The sequence below is a fragment of the Melospiza georgiana genome, chromosome 5 (assembly GCF_028018845.1).
Source record: "Melospiza georgiana isolate bMelGeo1 chromosome 5, bMelGeo1.pri, whole genome shotgun sequence".
Lineage (NCBI taxonomy): Eukaryota > Metazoa > Chordata > Aves > Passeriformes > Passerellidae > Melospiza > Melospiza georgiana.
In genome coordinates this window covers 63,214,119-63,238,512 of record NC_080434.1, presented here as the reverse complement: position 1 = coordinate 63,238,512, position 24,394 = coordinate 63,214,119, and the positions used below count along the sequence as shown (strand labels likewise).

Genomic DNA, 24,394 nt, shown 5'->3' with positions numbered 1-24,394 from the left:
CAGAAACCATGGCGAGCTTATAGAGGCATTCCCGTCGCTTTTGAACCGCGCTGTATCGTGTTTGACATTTAAGGTTCACACATTTGAAGTTGTTGAAGTTGCTGACACACTACATTAATATTCACACCCACTCAAAATTATATAAAATACAAGCATTTTATTATTTCTGAGTTCAACAATATTGCTTAGAATTACAAAATACAGCAATATCTGAAATACTGAAAGTTTCATAAAAGCAGCAATCGTTCTCCCCTTCCCAGTCTTAAATGTCCAAAAAATTATTAAAATAAAAATATTTCCCACATTACATAAGTCACAGACCTAGAAACATGACTGTCAAGTCTTAAACCAGGTAACTTAAACATAAATGCAAATGGCAATTGGCAGGTGAGCACATTATCCAGGGCACAAATTAATTCTCTGTGCTGTAGGTATTCCAGGTTTTTTTCCTTTTTTTTCCAGTCAAGAAAACCCAAACTGTGTTTAGGTAGAAATTTAGAAGGCAGACTGGCTTTGTGATGAACACATTAGTGCCTCTGTCATTAGCAGAGGAACCACTCTGGTGACGAGAGATGAACACATTTTTACATGAATGGCAAAACAAACCTGTAACAACATGGTATAATTCAATTCCTTCATGGTGATGCTTCTCCAAAGAAATATCACAGATCTCCATACATGTGCTTAAATATATATACAAGTGCCAAACACTACAGTGACATTTCAGCCTCTGAAACATACACTGAGTGTATTTTGTCACAGTAGAAACTGTGCATTTACTTGGGTTGAATTTTGCTGTAATTCAACTATTAAACTATTTTTGGTCCCTACGTGCAAAAAAAGCCTACTTGGAGCATTTTCCTCCTTCTCCATTTCTTTAACTTGTGTTTCAAGGTCAGATCGATCTTTTTTTTTTTTAAGTGCATGACTTTTCAAGTAACTAGTCTACAAAAATCTATAACCAGTTCAAAATACCAGGAAGAAATTCCAAGAAAAAGCATTTTCACAATCAAAGATAACATTCTAAATGTTTTTTTTAAAAGGCCATATAAAAAGAAACTTATAGTGTATGGATTCTCACATTTATATTAAACCAAAAATTCCTATTGTACTCAAAATTAGTTTCTCAGCATATGCAAATTTTCTTCCGTTCTCCAGAATATTATTCAGAATACATTAATTTAGCCTATAAAAATACAGCATGGACAAATTCTTTTCATTCCCTGACATAAGAATTCACAATTTTGACACAAAAATTGTAAACTTTTATTACATTCAAAATACATTTCTTAAGTCTTTAGAATTTAAGTTCTGAGGTGTTGGCAGTCAGAGCTTTTGGTACACAGCAGAAGTACATTATTGCAGAACCTTTACACAGAAGTAGCTTTCTAAAGTTAAGAGAAACTTACTCTTCCCATGTATTTTTGTTGCTACCAGGAGGAAAAGAAAGGCTTCCTGCTGTGAAAGGTCTGTGTGAAAGCATTACTCAGATGAACAATTCGGCCCTGACTTCCAGTGCTACTTCGCTCTACAATCACACGTGGCATCTGAACAAGCTGAATGGGACTCTTTTCATCCTTTAATGCCTGAGTAAGGTTTAGGATCTAAAAAGAGTAAAAGCAGGTGAGGTTAGGGTGCACAAACAAAACTATCAGGCTTATCATTTTAGATGCCACTCTTCAATCAATTCTGTAGAGGACTGTACTGCTAAATAAATTTATTTCAAAAGACAGCTATTGCAAGTAGAAATATTTTATTTATTTGGTAACATGAATACATCCTACTGCTGTCTACCCTTCCATTCTTTTCCTATTTCATGCAGTCTTCTTCAAATTTTCAGAAAATTCTAAGAGTATTTTGAATTTAGTGCATCTCTTGAAAACATTGCACCTTTAGTGAAAAAAATGCCTAAAGAAAGCCATCAACATGATTTAACATAGGATGTACCAGCATTTTAGCTACAACTTATTTTCATATCAGAAGATATAAAGCCATATAATTAGCTCATACCAAACCCAGTGCTAAGACCCAAATTCAGCTGTCAGCTCCCAGGAGTCTGTTATCTTTCCTCCAAAACTTCAGTGCTCATGGACTGCCCTCATAACTTACTCCATGTTCAATGTTATCCTGCTGAAAACTGAGGCAAGTATTCAATTTAGCTCTAGTGACACATTTGCATTATCCTTAATACCAAGCTTTTTTTCCCCATGCACAATGCCCTTTTCTTCCTTGTAAGGCTGATCTCTCTGCTTCTTCTGCTCTTCCATGGCCACAGAACCCTAACAAAGTCTTTTGCATGATTTACTGCAATTTGGTTCTGCCAGCACCTCCACTTGACATTTACATTCTCAAAGTTCTAATGCAACCTTCTGTAGATGTGTTACCCACTGCTTAGACTCTACATTCTTGAGAGAACTGTTTCTTTTGGGTTTGAAACTCTTCCCAAAATTTTCCTACACTTCACAGAAATAGGCTTCTAACTAGGTTTGCTATCTTAGATTTAAAGACCTTGACTGTTCCATGTTTCCCTACAGTTTCTGTATATAGATTCTTCATTTTCTAATTCTTAATTTCTCATTTTTAAGGATATAGTTGAATGCTTTGGATATACTGCAAATTCATCCCAACTGAATGAATCCCTTAGCATGTGATCTAGATAGCCAAGTCTTCTATAATGCCCTCATAACATACTTTGGTTTTACACCAAAAGCAAGTTTAAAATCAGTGCTAAAAAGCATTGTCTGCCAATGTATTTCCAATAGCATCCAAGGATTACTCATTATCTGCATTTCTTCCATGCCTGAAAACCTGACATTTTCCACAGAGTGAAACACACTCTCATATAGTTAGAGAGGTAACCCCAAAAGTAAAACAAGTATCTGCAAAAATCCACCTGAGGGACAGTGTGTGAAGAAAGGGTCCAGATGCAGCCTTTATAGTGGAAAATTAATTTTGACAGCCTCAACTATATCACTCTCAATTATATCAATCATGTTTTTCCTCAAGTGTTTTGTTAAATAACAGATTCCTTGACGGCAATTGTCTCATCAGAAAAAGCTACTTAATACAGTTTAGGATGCATGAGTACTTGAAGAACCCACCTTCCAGTGACTACACAAACTTCTCAGAAGAGTTATTTCAGAAACAATTCCTATAATTCAATTTAGTAAGTAAGGTTTGCTGTCTTTTAGCTACCACACAAAAGATGGTAACTGGGATTATGTTTGACTAAGCAGAGCTGCAGTCTTGTGCAAGGTACATCTTGATATAGGAAATTCTACAGAGAAAACATTGAGTTAAGACACTCTAGGAATTGTCTTAAAACTATCCATGTTGAATTTATGAACACAAGGACTAAGTTTCAATAAATTCAGGGAAAACGGGACTAATTATTTGCCTAGTTCAATTGCCTTACACTTGCAGAAATCACTCTTTTATACCTGCAATGAACTAAATTTGCTCTTAGCTAAAGCTTTTTCTCCAGTATTTCACATCAGTCAAATTGTAAAATAGCAGGAAATGGAGAAACCCCCTCTTCACCTACTTTAGTGTTTAAAAAAAACCACAAACAACCCAGAAAACAAAACAAGCCCACCACTTAAATTTGAACAAATTTCTAAACTGAAAATGGCTGGACTGTTTTGAAGTACGGTTTCAACATTTGATAGGATGAAGAAATTTTATTACCTAATATTGCTTTTAATAATCATGTTGACCCTCTAAAATAAAGTCACATTTATTTTAATAGCATCATGAAATCAGACATCAAATTTTCCTTCCAAATATAGGACTCTTTCATTTTTAAAATACCTGCTAAGAATATACAGTTATGTTCCCCCATCCCTCACAAAAACAATAAAAAAGAACTAGAATAAAAGCATTTTCTATAAAAATAATAAAAAAAAAATCAGCATACACTTTCTGCTGTTTTAGCTATCCACAAATAAGAACAAACTCTAGAAAGAAATTTAGTCTTCTCAGATGAAAATACCTTCAAATGTCATTTATAGGAGTCAGTTTTTGTAGCTCTAAACAAAGCAGCTGAGGTGTGATGACAAATTAAATACATGAACAAAAATGTAAAAAAACAGTCTTACCTGTCCCCTCATAACAGACATCTGGTTTTCAAAAGTAGCCTTGTCAAATCCTCTGTCAGTCTTTATTTAGAAAACAAACAGTTTATGGTAAATAACCCATTTATTTTTAGCTATATATTTAGCATGCAAGTTCATCAATATCATAATATGCATATTTACCCACACTATAATAATTTTTGAAAGCTTTAAATTGAATGCCAGTATGGATCACAAAAAGGTCAATTTATTGCATCAAGTTTACATATGTGAAAATGAAGATTGTTCTACATGATAAAATAAAATACATCAGTGGATACCACTTTTGGGCATTGGTAAATGCCAACAGGTGGTAGATACCAGGCTTAATATTATCACACATCACAGTGCCCTTTCTCTCAGGATGACTCCAGCAGAAAAATACTTCCTCCTTCAGATTTACCAATACTTTACTAACAAGCCCAGAGGCATTTTGAACACAAATGAGCCAAAGATGCTAATATAGCAAAAATGTGTTTCAGGATCTAGTTTTGACATTACAGCTGCATTTTCACTAAAAGTTTAAAATTTCCAATTCTTTTAATCCTGAATTGGATTATTTCACTTAAACATCTGACACAAATGGTTACAAAATGTTTTAGAAAAGGACACTCTTTACATGTAAATACTGTAGACAGTTTCAGTATCTTTAAAGTGAGTTTAACTTTCAATATGATCAGAACTTCAGCAGCAGCTTAGCACAATATATGCATATAAAATTAGGTATATGAAAGGTATGGAAGCACTTTAAGTTATGTTAAAAACATCATTTCCTCACAGCTACACTTTAAGTGTATACACACCACATAGGTATGTTAACTGCTGTTTTTACACAGATCTGTGATGTAAGAGTAAACTAGCTTTAATTAATCATGTGAAACTTAGATACAGAATAATTAATTTTTCAGATTAGCTAATTACTATCAATTAACCACATTGGTGACAGTTTCCTTATAATTACATAAACCCTTTCTACCATGCCAATGTTAAAGGTAAAATAGCATAGTATCTTGGCATTCAGCAGTTAGATGGTTATTCCTTTTGTGAACATAACTGTCCCATTACAAGTATCAGCTACTTCAGTAATAGTTCAAAGAAGCACTTGATTCACCTTAAATAGCTCATAAAGGTCTTCACAAAGGTCCTGTACAAAGTTCATATCAGAAAGGCGAGGAAGAACCAAGTCTCTGGTCTCCTGAGAGAAAGGAACTTTTGCTTGAGGAAGCCAAGCCCAGTGAAAGGGATCTAGAAAAACAGTGCATTTAATGATAAACAAGCAAAAACGAAATTCTGAGTCCAGTAGTACCTACTGCAAGTTCTCACCTTGGACACCATCCCTTTTTCCCAACATTGTTACCCCACACATTCCTTTTGGCTACAGCTACCCAAGCAGCTTTACAACTGCTAAGCCATTTTTTCCAACAGTGAAATATATTAAGCAATAAATATTTAATTAAAGCAATAAGTAAAAAAGGTATATAAATTAAACATTGTAAGCAACAGTTAAGGCCTCCCCTTAATTTAGTAAGGCAGTTTCCTTTGGAGTAAAATAATTGCTGCAATCAAATAGAAATCTTTCAAGTATTTGACTCATATGGAAGAATTAACAAAGTTACTATTTTTAATATATTTTAAAAATTTTTAAAATGCCTTTTTCTGAGCATGTTGAAAGAAAAGTATTCATAACTTTTCACGTAATTGATATCAGACAGCTTTCACCCAATTATACTGCAAAAGCAATTAATGTTACCAGATATTAAACAAGACACCAAATTATTAATTGCAGGAGCTGAGAAAAGTCACTAGCAGCAGGCCACCCCCTAAACTTCCTCACAATTGCTCACAGCCTTAACTTTTTAAGTCTGACAGTGCAGCCAGTTTTCCACATCGTTCACATTCATGTCTGTTCAGTTCATAACTCACGTTTCCCTACAAGAACTATGACAGAGCATGTAGAAATCCTTGCCAAAGGCAAGAAAAAAAAAATCCATATTCACTGTCCTCCCCTCAGCCACTGAAGCAGTCATCATTAACAGCTGCCTTGTTATCAGCACAGTTTGTCCTTGGTAAATCCATGCTGGCTTCCCCATCAGCCCCTTGTTCTTCATGTGCCTGAACACAGCTTCCAGGATGATTCACTCCAGTCTTCATGGAGACTGAAGCAACCCTCTCACTTTACTGGAGTCTCTCAAGAGGGATGAGGAAACTGCATTACAAACAGCACCAGCCAGCTGCCACTGTTTCCACTGCATCCCAGCCACTCCTATGAACTTCTGTGTGACCACCTTGCTTAAGTGCTCCCTTTCTTCTGCCTTGGGGATTCATTCCCAGGGGCTCTACTTCTGAGCTCTGAGATCCAAGAGACAGAGAGCAAATCTTACAAGTGAAAACTGAGGCTAAGTCAGCATTGAGCAACTTGTTGTTTCTTATGCCTTTATGTCTTTGCTGCACTTTTCTTCAGTCCCACTCTCACTTCTAATTTACCCAGCCCTTTCTTGCTGCTGTTTATGTCCTCTATACTCCAGCCAAGCTCCAACATCCCAAACTCCATTCTTGCACTTTTGGAAAATTCTCTATTTTTTTAGGGAAGTCTCTACATCTTTCCTTTTTCCAAAAAACGTACTTAAATTTTGCATCCCAATTCAGTCAGAATTTCCCTGTTCATCCCTGCTGGACCAACTTTATGCCCGTTGTAAATTCTGCTCTCTCACTTTGAGAAGGTTATTCTCAGTGACCCAGTAGCTCTAGTCATCAAAACCATGCTCTAGGGGGTAAGAGCCTGCAATTTGTAAAAATATTGCTGCAAGTTTACTTTGACAAAACTATCACAAAACTGTCCACCTGCAAAAGAATTCTTAAGGATCATGCAAGCTTATTCTTTTTGATGCTGAAGTAAAGATGGTATAAAATAAGCAATAATTGCTGTGTCATTAGAACAGCTACAGAAGTGACTGTAACCAAGAGATATATAGGACAGCATCTATTTAGTAACAAAACAGAGACTGCACAGAGCTCTGGGTGGAGTACCCAACCAGACTTTTGACAGTATAACTAGCCCACACCTAACTGCCAGAATTACCTGACTGGATAATAGCCTACAGAAGTCACTGCAAGCCCTGTTGGGCACTTCCCTCCTAATGATGAGCAGTCAGAGATGTGGTCAAAAACAACCTCATTTTAACAGGAATAGTATTTTCAAGCAGATGGAAAACTAACTAACTTTTACAAAGTAAGCAAAAGCTGAAAACAAGAAAAAACAACCTGCCTACTTGTCCATCTACAACAGTACCCTTCATTTTGAAATAGAAATTTGGCCAGCAGAGGGACAACTTGCAAATCTTTTCAATCATTTTCCACTATGTTTTTCAAGAAAATCTGTGTGAGAAACATGCTGCTAAATGCTTCCAATTCCACCAGTACATACACTATGTTTATGAGTGTCCATGCATTAATATTGTTTAAAGGTAAAAGATATGAAGAACCAAATCACATATACCACTGCAAAAATGGCATTTGTTGCTAACTTTCTGAAGAAGAGTACTTTATTTAAAAATTCAACAGATAGCTACCGTGATGATTTCTTAGCTCCTTACTACAATACAAATAAAAGTTACACCCCTAAAAGGAAAATGATTGAAGAATGCAGTACTTACATGCTCTCCACTCATCAGGATGCTTAAAAGGAAAAGCTAAACCGTTGTCAATTGCAGCAATTTTAATAGATTCTTTAGTTACAGTCCATTGGCTATCCTACAGAAGGAATATTCAAAAAGTGATACATGCTTGCACAAACAGCAAAACTCATTAAAAACACTAAATAATATACTTTGTAGCTTCACTGGTTAAATTTAACTTAAACAATATTATTTGGATACTGCTTTAATTCCACCATGTATAATTTCTTACTCTACCACCATTAAAGAGAAGGCCTTTCCCAAACAGAAAATAAGCAGAGCACAAATGGATGAAGAAATGTACCTGAGCAACAGTGGATTTTGTTACTGTTATTACAGCCCAAGCTATAATAACATTATAGCCCAAGCTAGTACAGCAAAAATACAGAACAATAAAAATAGTTTCTAGCACTGTTCTACCTAGTCTAATCAAAACAGCTTTTCCACTCATTTTGCCTACAATAATTTGTAGTTCTCATATTTCTTGAGACCATGCATCAGGATTAAGGATATAACCCTAATCTCCAGAAAGACCAAGTTACAAAACTAAACAATTTAAAGAATATAAGTTTCAGAGTACAATTTTCTTACCTTATCTGACAGATCAAGTCCGTCATCTTGTTTTTCGTACCTGACTAACCAGTTGTCGTTACCTCTGTCTTTAAACAGGAAAATGCATGTCACAAGATGTCATTTATAAAAAAAATTCATCATTTAGAGTGACATAAAACAGTATTGTAAACTGACACTTCACCCATGGAGTTAGGCAAAACTGTTCAAAAAGGGTTTTTCCCAATACATGTGGCTTAGTTTTACTGAAAGGTACAGGCAGTCAATTCAGTGGAAAGACCAAATTTACCACATGTTCCTTCTTTAGGTTCCCCAACTGGCTGAATATGCAGCAAAATATCAAGAAGGCCAAAAGAAACTATCTTCATTCATTTTACACAGAAAGATTTGTTGTGGTGTGCATTTTTGCTGAGAAAACCACTATCAGACCCAAATGACAATTTTTAAGCTTGTTTTAATGCTGATGAGGAAATGGAGAAGGCCTCCAAAATTGTAGATAATGTGACCTTTGACTATATGGAGAAAACATGGAGAAAACATGGAGAAAACTCTACAAAGATGGAGAAGGGGCAAAACTGAACAGAAGGGCAAGAAATGGAAAACGCCTGCACTGTTAAGAAAAATTGTGAGATTAAACACTCTGAGAAGATCTTTCAGACAGAGGATGAACTGCATGGATTTGTAGGACCTTCTGTCATTTTAAGGTGCTCCCTTCAGTTTAATCATGAGGAGATTTTTATGTTCTATTATGATTAGATATATTAGATGAAGGTCAAATTATGCAGATAATGAGGTTTTGCATTTTGAGTATTTTCCTTACATCTTTAAGAATGTCAAAAACCCTGTTTGGAAACACTGAGGCTTATTTGATAAAGTTGACAGACCATGGCAACAGCTAGAAAGTATTATGTTCTTATGAAAATTTCTTCTAGCTTGCTTCTAAAAAGAGAACTTGAAAAAAGGAAAATGAGTTAGACCTGGTGTGTCTGAAGAAAAGCAAAGATGCCCACCTCAGCCAAAACAGCAAAGTAAATATTTTAAACATAAAACTGCCTTTGAATTCCTCAAGAAGTAATTCACCTACATAGGTAAGAGAAGAATCCCAGCTCCTAAGTGATAAAAACAAGAGTGCAAGAGAACAGAGACGTACATATTGCAGTGGTACCTCAGTGCCTACACAATGAATATGAACTATTATGTGAAACTGTGCTATCACCAGCTCCAGTTTAGAAGAAAAGCAATTGTAGTCACAGCTTTTCTTATGGGTCCTGAAACCTCACCATCCTTTATCCTAATCGAGGGAAACAGGGAATGGACTAAGCACAGAATTAAAGCCCAATGAAAGCATTTGTTCTTGACTTCTCACATGGCTCAAAAATAGGGAGCAACAATCAAAGAGTTGTTTGGACTGGTTTTGTACTGCAATACTCAATGTATTAATCCAAAGGTTTTTTTTTAAATTTAAATTGCTTCTTTATGCCCATCAATCAATGTGAGAAGAGCATTTGAAACGCATTAAATACCTTAAGCACCAGCTTTCAGGTAGCATTGCTTTCTGCCTCACAAAAATAGATAAATACCAGAGATACTAACAAATACCTGTATTTCTGATGACATAATCCAAGATAACCAATCTTTCAAACTGTGACTGAAATTCTTTCCTTGTGTTCTCAGGTAAAGGATCAGCTTCAAACTTCCTGAGCCAGTAGTCAGCTTCCTTATATCCTTCAACAAACAGCTGGAAGGAGCCAACCTGAAATATTAAGAAACTGCATTAGGAAAATACACATTGTTAGGTCTCATAAGTAATCTCAACATTAACAGAAAAACTCGTTCTATACTTTCAAAGTTCAGAAGTATTACAGGAAGTATTACAACTAAAAAAAATTAAATTAAGCAATAAATAAATTTCTCTTTCATTCCTATAGTCTTAAATAAAAGGTAAGAGTCAAATCATTTGAGGGTGGGTTTCTGGGAGTTCTGATAGTGATTTTTAAAAAATATTTGTTTAAAATGCTCAGTGAGTTTATCAGGAATAAAATATAGCCAGGCAGCTCAGTGTAAATGAACAGTTAGTATTAGAAGAAATATATGAAACAGGAAGATGTAACACCTGTTCTCTTTTTCATTGGAAAACTTCTTTCAATAGTTCAGAGAACACTCACTAAAAATTACAGGAGAAAAATCTTCCTCTCTGAAAAGCCTTAAAACATCACTGATAAGAACAGCAGCATTAACCACTTTCTTCAAGAAAGATGTTTTTTGCAAAAAATGGCTGAAATACATTTCCCAAAAGAGTCCAAGGAAGAACATGAGAGCAGGCATAGGCTCCATACATATGTGAAAGGTGCTCAAGACTGAAATTGAGCTCTCAAATCTGCTCAAGAACTTCTATTTGAGAACCAAAATGCAGATAGATAAACACCCAGCACGTGGAATAACTGTGCTCATCCAAGCTTGCACAACCCCTGTCACATGGATCTAAACTGCTGGGAACTGCCACAAGTGGATTACCAACTGTACATAACCTGTGTTTCAAAAGCTTAGGATTAGAACACAGTAATGATATTCTGGGGATACAGTGAGGCTCCTTAGGCAAGAACGATGTGAGGTTTTTAGTCAGTGTAGTCTTCACATAAGACAAAAGGGAAGTAGGAAGAACACAACAGCAGGGTACCCAAAAGAATAAAAACAATAGAAAGCAAAAAAAAAAAATTAAAAAAAAAATTAAATTTGATATACTGCAGGGGAAAAACAGACTGACAATATTAAAACATGACACTGAAAGGACAGGTAGTAAGCAATCAATAGAGTAAAAGTGAGATATATAACCATTAATATATTACTACTCCAGCAGAAAACTGGACTGTTGACTGGAACAAAGAATGAGAAGATTATTAAAACAATTCAGAAGAAGGAATGATGTAAGAGTGGATACATGTTGCATGGAAACAGTTGAATCAAATTTCAGACAGTTTTCAACAAGCAACAAGTTTTTTTCTTCTATCGTGGAAGTTACTTATAAATACCCCTTTATTAAAACAAGTTTTATGTAAGAATCAGGAAGTGCACAAATTACTTATTTTTGATCTTACCTTAGGAGGTAGTCCAATTCTATTAAATTTTTTAGCAACTTTTGGCACTTTCTCTAAAGCATATTTTTTTCCCCTTGACTTTGCACGATCTATTGCACTGTAATTAAAGGTCTCGCTGACAAGCCAGACAACCTTAAAATTAAAGAAAGTTAAACACAGCTCAGAATTCCTCGTTATTTCAACTGGAAATTTACAATTCATGTTATGTTCAGTTATTAAAAAAATTAAAAATAAGAAGCAAGCATCAGGCATTTTCAACAGATAAATGTTATATGAAAAGGTGAATGTTCTCTATTTTACATATTGCAAACAAAAATGGGAATTTTATATGCTGACTTTTGCAATTTGAATCTCATCAAAACATGAGGCACAAAAAGTATTGGAAAATGCTAGAAAGTGGTTCCAAAGAAGAGATTCAATTCAGATCTCAAAATTACCCATTAAATCAAAAATCACAGTCACTTTTTTTTACATCAAACCACTGTGCCTCTGTAATTGCAAAAGTTTATAAATAACTTATAAATAACACATGATATACAAGGCTATCTATACAACCACAGTTCACAAACTGACAAATATGTCAGCACTTTTTTTTAAATTCAGCAATTTATGTGTTTTAACTTTTACCTTAGTTTTAGGTACAACTCCAAGCCCCAGCTTCTCATCCACAAGATAGGCACCAGCTTCAGAGAGATATCCCTGATTTGGAACGAGGCAGCCTCTGCCAAAGCAGCAAGGACAACATATTTTGTGAAAATATTTGGTCCATTTTGGATTTAGATGTCCATAAGGCTCTTCAGATTTTGGTTTGAACACTCCAACAATTTTCTAAGGTAAATAACATAAAATTAAAATATCAGCACTTTGAGTTGCAAGATATTAAAATTAGTTTCTAAAGTAGTTATTTGAAAATATTGGTTTAATCATATCCAGTGTGTTTTACAGTTGTTCTTTTAAGATGATGAAACTGAATTCCAAATTTAAATTCCAAATAAATTTATCATTAAGTGCTTCTTTAGGATTAGTATAAATTCAAAACAAGCTCTTCATAAGAGAAAATCCAAACAAACATTTACTTTTTCAAAGCATTCTGTCAAAATTCAAAAGGATTGCATTTTAAAACATATATTTAGGTTCTTCAAAAAAGTGGTTTAGAAAATAGCTTTAAAAACAATTTTCAGCCCACCAACAACACACTGACCACTTACTTCAGAGATGTAATGGCCCCACGAAAGCGACAAACATATAGAACACTAAAAATCAAGTGTTTTATTTTATTTCAAATCTACTTTTCTTATTACCCTGAGTTTGAATGGATCAAAATGACCATCAGCCATCATTTACATTAGAGACACACAGTAAATCTTGAAATTAGTCAGAGCCCTGTTTTTAAAATTAGTCAGAGCCCAATTTTGGACACTATGCTTTAAGAAATCTGTTAAACTGGAGAAAGCTGAAAAAAGAATAAGAATAAGCACAAAATATGTGAATAATGAAGGACAGTAGGAACAGTGAATGTTTAAGCTAAGAGCAAAGTGAGACACGATGAACTACAGAATACGTTGCTATAGAAAAATAAAGAACAACACATTTACTGTTAAGGAGCCAAAAAATGACAGGGTTAAAACCCAGCAGATAAGCTGCAAAAAAAGAAATCCTTTAGAAACTTAAATGCAGCTTGAGACTGGAACAGCCAGCCAGGTTCTGCAGTCTCCTAAACAGGGTGCAACTAACAAAAGGTTAGTTAGGCATTCCTCAGGAGTTATGCTAAAACAATGCTGCTCCACAGCACAAGCATTAAATTGGCAATTTCTCAAGGTGCCTTCTGCACAGGACTCTCTATTTGTTAACCTCAGGCCACAGGGTTATTACCACATTAAAATATATAACCTTTCAATTGATAAACTTTGGCCTAGCACACAAGGTTCTCATAATGACTCTTCAGTAGCTCAAGTGGAATGCCTTAGAAATTCTGCACCTTCTCACTGGACAATGGCAAGTAAATCCCTTCTCACTGGACAATGGCAAATAAATAAAATTCTTTCTGATAAATACTTAAGGACAACTGTTTAAGAAGCATTTTCACATATTAGTACTTTACTAAATCCATATGAAAAAAGTTAGTATCCCAATAAGCTGAACACTACTGGTTGTTGCACCAACACTCAAAGCTGATTCACACTCAGGTCATGAACATGTTTGCTGGCAGTCAGAAACCAGCAGTATTCTTCAGTAGCTGCTGATTCAGCTGCATTTGGAGAGGATCTGACCAGCTGGTTTAACTTCTAGAGGTTTTTCAACCAATTTTTCCAAGACAATCTTGCTTTGTCTAAGATTGCCCAAGACTAAGTAACTACAGAAAATTTAATTCATTCAGTTTGTAATCAAATACACAAGACACCAGGCATTAGTAGCATTGTATGTCTCATCCATCCACTTTGATTAATTCCCATTAACTAAAGTAAAACTAAGTTACAAAATGCTATTATTTGCAGTCATACTATAGAATTAGTGTCCTATCAATAGAGTCAAGCAACAAATTGACAAGAATTCTCTTGGGTTTGGTATGCTGTTATCAGTGATTCTAATGTTGCATTCAAAACCTTGAATACAACTGCACAGACAAAATTTGACTTAGACCTATACAAATGCAATAAATATTCTAGACAATGTGAGAGGCCAGCATGTTTTTTGAATACTTTACAAACATTTTTTTTTATTTTTAATTCACAGCATTTGGAATACTACTTTAGTCAAAATCCTACTATTAGGTTCAAAATTGTTACAAATTTATTTATTTTTTTCCTATTGAATCACATGTATCTACCTGCTTAAAACAAAGCTAGTAGCTTTGCTTTTCTTGGAATCATTGTGGTGTATTTAGAAGTACTTGCCAAACCTTTAATTATCTCTTCTGACTCACTCTCTGGCTAATACTTCCTAGTAAGTGCCCATTTAAAAAAGGAGCTTAGCTCATTCTGTTAGCAGCCTGGACTGTACTGTGCTATACAGTCAAATCTAGATATGGTTTTCAAGGTTTTGCTGAAGTTAGAACTTTTGCTGAACTTTGCAGAGCCACTGCTGTTGAGGACCAGAATAGAAGAAAAAAGTTCAATCTATAGAACAAGCTACCAAGGCCAGTCTTAATTTTGCCAGTCAAAATGCATTTATAGATTGACTCTATTAACACTAGCAAATAATTGAAACTGTCAGGAACATATTGCAGAACAACTTGTAATAGACATAATGTCTTTTATGTATTGCTTCCATAAAGAACAACAAACACAGACATATTCAAGCCTTCTGTAATAGTGCTGCTTAAGTACTGAACTCCATTTCAGTATGCAGCCATCTAACTTCAGCCAATAAATGCAAAAAGCTAATTTTAATTATGCAATTTGAAGTTTATATTTCTGATAGAACCAAATAAGCATATAAGGTGACCTACTGGAAACTGCTTATTTTATCTGTAATTTGGTATTCATTTTGGGCACTTCAGAAGGTGACCAGGAAAAAGGCTTAGAACATCTTTAATGAGCTCCTTCCCAGAATAAGAAAGGAGATTACTCAAGAGGAATAGGAGAAAGCAAGTGACAGAACCGGTCTGAAGTGGAATGATGCAATACTCAAACAGGATCTGAAATCCATTCTACATATGAAAGCTGCACTATTGACAAAATGAAGTTTTATCAGACCTTTAATATAGATAGCAAATACAGATAAGCTCTAGAACGAAAGCAAAGAATGAAAGCAAAATTTAAAGTCTGCTAAGCACTCAGTATCATTATTGTCCCAGTCCCATATCCCAACTACTTTCATATTTTGCAATGAATTTTTTCTGAACCATATAAAATAAACACTCTGCTTCTCTCAATCTTTGTTTCTCCTAAATACTTTTATTCAAATCAATAACCTGCATAAGGGAGGAGGGCAATTCACTACTGGAAACTTAATTGGGAACAAAAACACAGCAAAAGAAAAGTGAAACAAATAAGAAAATCATCACATAAGAAAAAAGGAATAATATGGCCCTTCCAAAGTACTTTGGTTATGTTTACACTAAAATGATGCACAAACACTCTCTCACCATTGCCAGGGCTCAGTACCTCAGGCATTTGCTAGTGACCAAAACCGAGCAAAATCAACCTAGACAAGCTACAGACAAAACAGATTTGCACATATGGTGTGATCTCCTTTCCCTAGTGATTTTTCTACTAACTTTCTAAGAATAAAAAAATCTTGATTGCACAGCATTAAGAAAAACTCAAAGAACTTGATATCTAAGCTACTATAAAAGAGAGTGACCTGAAGCTGGAACTCGCAGGAAGTTTTTATACTTACAGCATTGCATGTGATAGCAAGAATCCCATAAAGTCATTACAGAAAGATTTGTTTTCCTTCAGGTTTCAAAAAGAGAGAGACCCTCCTTTTTATTTTCTCTACCAGAATGAAGGGGATCATTACTAACAAATTTTCCTGGAACACAGGCATATGAACTGCAGCTTTCAGAAGATTCTGAAGGGGTGGTTCTGCCACTTTCCATAAGAATAAAATGATAATTTGACATTTTATTCATATTAATGTTAGGCAGCTATGCTTAAAAAGACCCCACTTCATTCAATAAAGTGTAAAAACTACCACCAGAAAATTGCCATTAAAACAAACTAAACAACTATGAAAATTAACTGGCAAAACAGGAATACATTTTCTAATGAACAATAATATGACTAAAACCTAAACAAAAACCATGCTACCTTCTAAATGAAAGGGAAATTACTGTCATGGGAATGACAAAAATCTTGAACATGCCCTGAAAACCTAGGAATTCAAAGTGTTCCATTTCTAGCATAACTGGGATCTTCAGGATTAATGAACACCTACATCTATCTAAGAGCTAAAAGCTGTTGCTTGAGCTTAAAATAAAATCATACATGACAAATTAACAAAAGCTGAGCAGTTAGAGGTCTTATTCTGTGAAACAGGTCAGTAGCAAAGATTTCTAATTTAAAGAAAACAATGTGAAAGTATATCTGAGACATCATTTCCTCTTACTAAATAATGCTAACCACACGCTACTTTTCAAGAGAGACTCAGGTAACTACTTCTTCTCTGTCTCAAATTAACCTTAGGACACCTCACTGATGATCACTATTCAAGGTACCATTTACCAAGTACAGAAGGGAAAACCAAATCTTGCAGAGGGGAAATCACATCTTGCACCTAAGATTCAGCAGATAGGTACAAGGTGAAAGGCAGATTTGATGATATCACTCTCCTTGCCCATGTACCAATCACATATGAGAAAGGAGACCTAAATAAAGGGCCAGCTAACAAGAAAAGAGAGAAAAATACAGGAGGCTTAGCTAAAGAAACTTAAACCATACTGAAATCAGGAGCTCAGTTGAGCAAAAATCAGTTAAAACATACAGAGAACAAGATTCTGCACAAGGGAATTCCTGAATTGCTTTCAGATGTTAGAGGCCCTTTTTTTCCTCTCAGTTTTCCTTTGGTGCAGATCATTAAAAATGTGATAAAGCTGCAGCAAAAATAACTACTATTTTGCCTTTGCTTGTGCAGCAAGATATAATTAGAAATCTAAGTATTACTTGCATTAACTTTTCCAAAATAAATTTTGGCACACAATAAATTATTAAATAACTTATTTAAATTAATTTGCATCTAGATAGAATTTTTTAATTTCCATTTTCAGCTTGCTGCTGATGGAGTGTCTGACTTTGCAGTAACATGCTCACCCCTTTTGGATCCTTAGCAAAGTAACTTCCACTGGATCCTTGAGAGATTCTTTCTGGAAAAACTCCACACTCTATAGCTTGTTCTGTCCTCAGAACAATTTCTGCAAATTCTGGATCATCTAAAAATATATTCATATCTGCAGTATGTCCTGTATGCCCTGAAAAACAAGAAAACAACCAGTCTTAAGTGCAACTTGTACTACAAATTAAGCATAAGCAAAGACACTGAAAAGCCAACAGCCTTCCCTGCTGACACCCATCCAACAGCAGGCTGAAAAATCTGGCCCATTGAATCAGTGCAAGTTTTTCCACTTTTTGTTTTAAGTAAACCAGCCAAATCTGCAACAACAAATTTGAGACTGCCATTGCTAAGTGTTTACAATTTTCAAGGATTTCTCTTTTTATTTATGAAACAAATCTAAGGCAAAAAAAGGGTTCAAAGTCACAACAGTAAAAAAAAGCATCAAAGATTTTACACATTATTTTGTGCCCTGCCCACTATGCACTATGAGAATAGTATTGTAACATTCATTTAAGAGCTTGGCTAACATGTTTATTATCTGCTAAAATGCAAGGAAGTTAATACACTGAATAATCTGCTACATGTAGCATTCACAAGTGGCACCAGGACAGCAGTGACTCCTGCACTCCAGCACCATTCCAGCACTCAAACACTGCAAGCAACTTGTAGCATTTCTCTGCCTGACCAGAAGTCAGGACTGTGCAGACATTTGTGCAAACTCTAGGACTCCATGCAAACATTTAGAAAGACAAGTAAAAAGGAAGGTGTCAGAATACTACTGACTTTTTAATCTTTTAAATATTTCTTCACAAGTTTTGATACTGTAGATTATTATACCTTCTTTTAAGGCTAGGATTGTTTCACTGAGTGCATTCTAAAGGGCCTGTGCATTAGGGCTCATTTCTCCATTAACAAACAGTTACATTATTCTAAATTAAACATTTACAGATAAAGTTGCTTTGTTCCCACTTCAGCAATAGAAGAAATTTCATATACATCCTTCTGGAATGTCAATCAACACAGAATCCATTCAAAAAAGATACTCCTTAAAAGTTTGTGGAGAGTCAAATAAAAAAATATAAAAAAAAACAAAACAAAACAAAACAAAACAAAAAACACAAAAAACCCCCTTTTTTTGTAGCTCGGGACAGTTTTTGAAACTTTTTAGAACATTAGCACTTGCTTGCACGTACCACTTAAAATAGTAACATGGACTCCAAACAAAAACAGTCCAAAAGCATGAAAAAATAGGAAAATTTTAGTATAAGTTTGCAACAAGGAATAGAAATCTTAAAGCTAATAGATCCTTCTTAAGAATCAACAGCTACAGCCCATGAGATCAGAGTCTGTTTTAATTATTTGGCCAATACTGCTGTGATAAACTACACTTTAGGACTTTAGAGTAGGACAAGAGGGAGGGAAAAGGTTCAAAGGTTTTCCTGCCACAAAGTACTCAAATTAGTTAAGGAAATAAACCAAACATTTTAATGGAAATAGTAATTTTAAATCAGTGGTTCTTATTTCACAGTCAAGCCTCAACTATCTCCACACATCTTCATCACCTCACACAGCTGAGCTCCAACTAGTTCATATTTTTGTCAGGGAAAGCAAAATCAGGGTTGTGCATTATACTGTTACCAAATGAGTGCAACATCCATACTAAGCCATTCTGCACAGTTACCTTCCAGATGAAGAAAACCTACAGATGAACTTTGTATCACAGGGATTGCAGTTGACTGTGTGGAAGACTCAGAGGTCAGTTTTTAATTTCTGTGCATTTATTCTAGAATCTAGAACCACTAAGTAGTCTCACTGTCTGAGGAAATTCTTCAGCCATATCTTTTCTAACATAAGAGAACTTCAGAAAAAATAAATTAAAACAAAAAAAACCCATTACACTGCACACTGAAAGAAGTAAAGATAAATAATTTTTGAAATTCATTATTTGCTCACTATTGTTACTGTGCTGCTAGGAAGCACATTACAACAGTGATGTGGTGTGAAAAACCATTTAGGCTGCCAAGGAAAACTAGCATTTTAAGGAGTTTATCAACCCTCTCCATATGAAAATAAGCCATATTACTTGAAGATAGTATTTGCTGAATGTGGCAGGGTTTGGGTTTTTCTGAGTTAGTTTATTTTGTAAAAATTATTTTAATCAAGTTTTCCACTGAGAAAGCATGTTATGTCACAACTTATTCCCAGTACAGTCGCTAGACTTACAATTATAACTAATTAAGGTTTCTCTTGCAATTACTCTTGAAAATTACTCTTCTCATTAAACTCCCACTCATGCACACAGTCAAACTACCAAGCTTGAGAACTTTTTTCACATTAATTTGGACAAGGCCCAAGTTTGTGAAGCCTCTGTGTTGGAACAATGAAGACTTGCCAAAGAAGATACAAACGCTATCATCCATGTACGCACCTCAACCTGTTCTTCCATCAGGTTAGCATGGCACGAGCTAAGCCAAACTAATACACTCTGCAAGAGGAACAGGTATGAGCTCCTTCGGCACCAAGCTAGATTTATACTTTTTAAACATTAACATGATTAAAGGTAGGCACTTTAACCAATTCCATCTGCTCCTAGTCTGACCATAACTCCATTAAGGAAACACTGGGTTTCAATAACATTCATGAGTAACATCTGGTGTATGTTGGTTCCACCTGACACGTGAAACAATCCTGCACCTTCAAGGGTCACGCTTACAGAAAAGGTAAGGACAAGGAAACAAAGGATGAGATGCTGTAATCAATATCAGTTCTGAGATTTTCTTAACACTTTTGGGGCAGATTCCAAGAAACACTCTACATTCGCCATCCTAATTGCTTCAGTGGTGCAAGACCCATGGCTCCAGCCTCCACTCTGAAGTATCAACTTCTTTTTAAAGTTTCCAGAAATACTTTACTAGAAGCACTAGTTCTTTAACAGATCTTGAGTCTTGCAGGAAAAAGGAAAACTCTCACATTTAATGGCATGTTTACATTACAGGTATGGACTACACTTGAGACCAGTGCTTAAAAGCCAAGATTTTTTGGTCTTTATGGCCAAACAAGTACAAGTTCTCTGTAGTTACTAAAATAGAATTATTAGCACAACTTATTTTGTTAAACTTGACTGGGGGGGGGATGTTTCAATTTTTTTCAAGTACTGTATTGTTGCAAAAGAATCAGAGTTGCCAATCTCTGGCAAGAAATCCTACAGCATAATTACAACAGCAAAAACAAAGAAGTGACAGAACTCCACATACTTCTGCCAGCAAACCCATCCTAGATGTAAACTTTTATAGAAACTAGCACAAAATCAGAAAGCTTCTAAGTCTAAAGAAAAGAAAGTAATTAATAAATATCATGTAATTCATCACTTTTCCAGAATATTTAGAATTAGATAATGGGCACCCTTACATTTGTTTTCAAATTAATAACTAAGTTCTTGCATTTCTGGACTTTCACATTCTATTTCTCTCTTTAAGAACTGATTTGAAAATAGAAAGAGAGGATGCATCTTTATGAAAACCGAAAATGTGACAGTAGAGCCCACATCTAAAACTCTTAAAGCATGTGATGGTTACAAAATGAGCATATGAGTAAAACAAAGAACAAACACAGACTGACTTGTTTTTCAAGATGAAACGATGGGGGTCGCAAAAAAAGTAGTTATGGGATATGCAAGTCAAACTGAAAACTTGACACTTCTCCAAGTGTTCAGGAAGCAGCAGCCAGTCCCACCACAAAACAATCTTTAAAACAGGCAAAGCCAAAAGTTTCAAACAACAGGACAGAAACAAACAAGGCCCAACAAAGCAGCAGAGAGCAGGGAAGTGTGACAGCGGAGCCACTCATGAAGATGTAAACGAGTCCGTGCAGCCCTGCACACAGGGACAAAGCAGTGGGATTTCAACCCGTTTGCAGCATCTTCCCTTCATTATCGGCCAGCGAGCCCATACATCTAGAGAGGTCAACACACCTGTCCCTCACCGATGCTGTGCCATCGGACACAGCGAGCACGCCTCAGTCCCGCCAGGCACTTTTGTAGCCTCGCTGGAAGGACAGAGCGAGGCAGGGGCTGCCTCTGCCCCAGACCCTCCCCAGGCGCTGCCGCTCCCCGCGTGTCCCGTCCCGCCGAACGGGCCGGGCCGTACCTGCGGCGGCGCGGCGCTCCTTGGCCCAGGCGGCGCCCGCCCGCCGCCCGCGGCCGCTCCCCGCCGCCCGCAGGAGAGGCTCGTCCTCCCCATCACCTTCGGGCCCCGACTCCTCCGACTCCTCCGAGTCCTCCACCTCCTCGAGCCCCGGCTCCCCGCACTGCCGCACGGCCCCGCCGGGGATGGCTCTCACACTCTGCGGCCCCCGCCGGGGCGGCTCCGCCGGAGGAGGTGACGGCGGCGGCTCCGCGAGGATCAGCAGCCGCTCGTCGGGCTCCTCCGCGCCCGGCTCCGCCATGGGCGGCCGGGGCCGGGGCCGAGCGCGGCGGGAGGAGGCGGCGGCGGCGCGGCCGGGCGGGCTCGGGGCGCTCCCGCCGCTCCGGCTCCGGCTGCGCCGCCCCGCGCGTGCGCGCGCCCGCCCCGCCACCTGCCTTAAAGGGGCCGCGGCGGCGCCGCCAGCGGGAGCGGCAGCGGCTCCTGGGGGTGCTGCGGGCCGGAGACCGGTCAGGAGCCCGGACAGCGGCTCTCGGCGCCGGACATCCCCGAAACATCCCTAAAACATCCCTGACGCTCGCCTTACTTCTACACCTGGAACACGTTTGCCTCCTGGCCACCACTTGCCATAGCCAGCTGCTCTCCCTCCCCAAACTTTGCACAACATTGTTCTATACCATCATCACGGTAACTTCCAAAACGAAGCCTAAAAGCAGCATAAGAGAAAACCGTATGAATATATTGCCATTATTTCCACGTTCCCCCACTGTCCATGCGTTATTAACTGAAGAAAGCGAATACAACTATAACCCAAACATATACAACGATATAACATATACAACTATAACCCGTGCATCAGATTTCAGCCTGCATGCATTCTCCCAGTCCTGTCTGCTGAAGAGAGGTTTTCCTCAGTTTTGGTAAAATATGGGAGAACGACACATGCATTAAATACTTGCATAGAATTGAGATAATGGGTTATACTGGGAGCAAATCAGTTCTCAGCTAAAAATAGTAATTGTTTATATTTATTATTGATTATTCTCATAGTTAAGAGCATGGTATAAGAATTTAACATGTGCATAATCTGGATTACAGGGAAAAAAAATCACTTTTCTTATTTACTGACAAAATATAACCTTACTGAAATGCTGGATTTGTGTTTGTTTTGCCTAGGGTTGCCTGTCAGCCAGCGGACTTTGGAGTTAGGCTGAGTGTCATTTACCTGTGTAACTATTAATATCTGTAATATTTGATAAAATCTGTTCACACTTGCATTTCTGTTCCTGTTCCTTTCTATTAAAAGTGAACTCAGTCGGCTGTGATTCCAGATGAATAGCCATTTGTTGCCTAGTAAACACAAATACGAAGGTTACAGCAACTGAATGTAATTTTCCATACAGAAAATTAAACAGATGTTAATTTCTGTGTGAAGCAAACAAAATGATCAAACTAAAAGGGAGAAGTCTGACATTTTCCCCAGCATACTGTTAATATACTGCACCTCCCTTTAGCTACAAGTGAGTAGTATCTGTTTCAATAATGTTCCATTGAACAGACAATTCACTAGCTTCTGAAAGACTGAGAGTTAATGCTTTTGAAAAAATAAAAACTCGTTAGTTATTTCATAGAAAGGCCTGGGTTGGAAGGAAACGTAATGATTTTCCTTAAAGACCTTAAAGGTATTTGCAACTCCCCTGATATGGACAAAGCTACCTTCCACTAAACAAGATGCTCAGACCTCAACTGAACCTGCCTTATACACTTGCAGAGATGGGGCATTCACAACTTCTGTGAGCACTCTGTTCCAGTGTCTCGCCAGCCTCACAGCAAAAAAAAAGTTTAAAAAACTTTTTTTTTGATGGTTTATGCGTTCATCTACACATACTACTGTATTTTTAAATGCAATTAACTGATAGTTTTCATCTTCTGCTTCAATAAGAATTCTGCAACTTGCTCACAGGTCTTGATCTAACAAAGCCTTTACATTGCCTCACTCTTCAGTAGTGCAGAGTTCAAACATCACGAGAACTCATAATTAAAAAAATATACACTACAGTCACAGTAATTAACAAACCATTCATTTAAATTCCAAATAGCTAATACTTTTCAATTAGCCACCTGGATTAAAATTACTAAGAATTACATCATGTAAATAAACTGGGTCATTTTCCTCATGCTAACGCTTTTGTCACTATCTTTCTAACCAACAGAGCAAAGTTAGTCATCTGCTCATATGTATTTGAGCATTTTGTCGGAACACTGGAGTGGAAGAAAAAGATGGAAAAAAGAGGAATTCCCGCACAATGCGCGCTTATCGCTTTAGGCGAGCGCCCTCTTGTGGTACAAGCGCGGAGGAGCAGCTGCTCCGCGACACATCCAGCAACGCCGGGGACTGCGGGCACCGCGAACGGGGAGAGACTTGTGGAGCTCTCTTCTGCTCAAAGGGCCATGAAACTGTGTTATTTATAGTATGAGCCAACAATTCAAACAGGTGGGTAAGATTTCTCTGTCAAAACGCTCAAAACATCCTAATCAGGCTAACTAAACTCACAGAAGCGGGACGGTCGCTACGTACACTTCACACGCCAATTAGCCGTCTGAGCTTAAAACTGTAAAACAGAAGAATCAGGTAAGATTTCATAAACAGATTCAGTCGACCAGATACAATTAAATAATTAAACATTGGTTATAATTCAACATTGGAACAAACACACCACATACTTAACCCGCCTCTTAAATTGTTTTACGCTCCCTACTAGTTATTTCGAGGAGGCAAGTGGGAACCTGCCGGTGCCCGTGGCCGCCGGGGGGCAAAGGACAGCGACGCGGCCGGCTGCCCGTGCTCCAGGGAAGCTTCCACCTGCTGAGGCCTTACTGGCAGCTCCTAGCAAAGGTGCAAAGCCTGGCCTGCAAATCTCCTGCTGGTGTTGCGTCAAAAAAAACAAAAATAAAATAGGTCTAGGTCTAGCTGGGTAACGTGTCTTTGTCCTTGTGATGCAGTTTTGGGTTATACCCGCAGCCCTAGC

General features: G+C 37.1%; 1 protein-coding gene across 1 annotated transcript; it reads right to left on the bottom strand.

Moving 5' to 3' along the window:
- Positions 1-1,242: 1,242 nt before the first annotated feature.
- On the bottom strand, positions 1,243-21,669 carry PI4K2B (phosphatidylinositol 4-kinase type 2 beta). Its single transcript, XM_058025215.1, has 10 exons — positions 21,372-21,669; positions 17,205-17,362; positions 12,079-12,279; positions 11,452-11,583; positions 9,956-10,109; positions 8,378-8,445; positions 7,766-7,862; positions 5,224-5,357; positions 4,098-4,157; positions 1,243-1,604 (listed from the first exon to the last, which is right to left on the bottom strand). Exons 1-10 carry the CDS (start codon positions 21,667-21,669, stop codon positions 1,431-1,433), a joined length of 1,476 nt encoding a protein of 491 aa, XP_057881198.1. The 3' UTR covers positions 1,243-1,430.
- Positions 21,670-24,394: the final 2,725 nt, after the last annotated feature.

Coding starts and splice junctions, on each gene's coding strand:
- PI4K2B (XM_058025215.1), bottom strand. CDS start 21,669: ATGGCGGAGCCGGGCGCGGAGGAGCCCGACGAGCGGCTGCTGATCCTC. Junction 17,363..21,371: donor GGAGCGCCGCGCCGCCGCAG/GTACGGCCCGGC, acceptor CTTGTTTTTCAG/GGCATACAGGACATACTGCA. Junction 11,584..12,078: donor GAGTTGTACCTAAAACTAAG/GTAAAAGTTAAA, acceptor TTTAATTTTAAG/GTTGTCTGGCTTGTCAGCGA.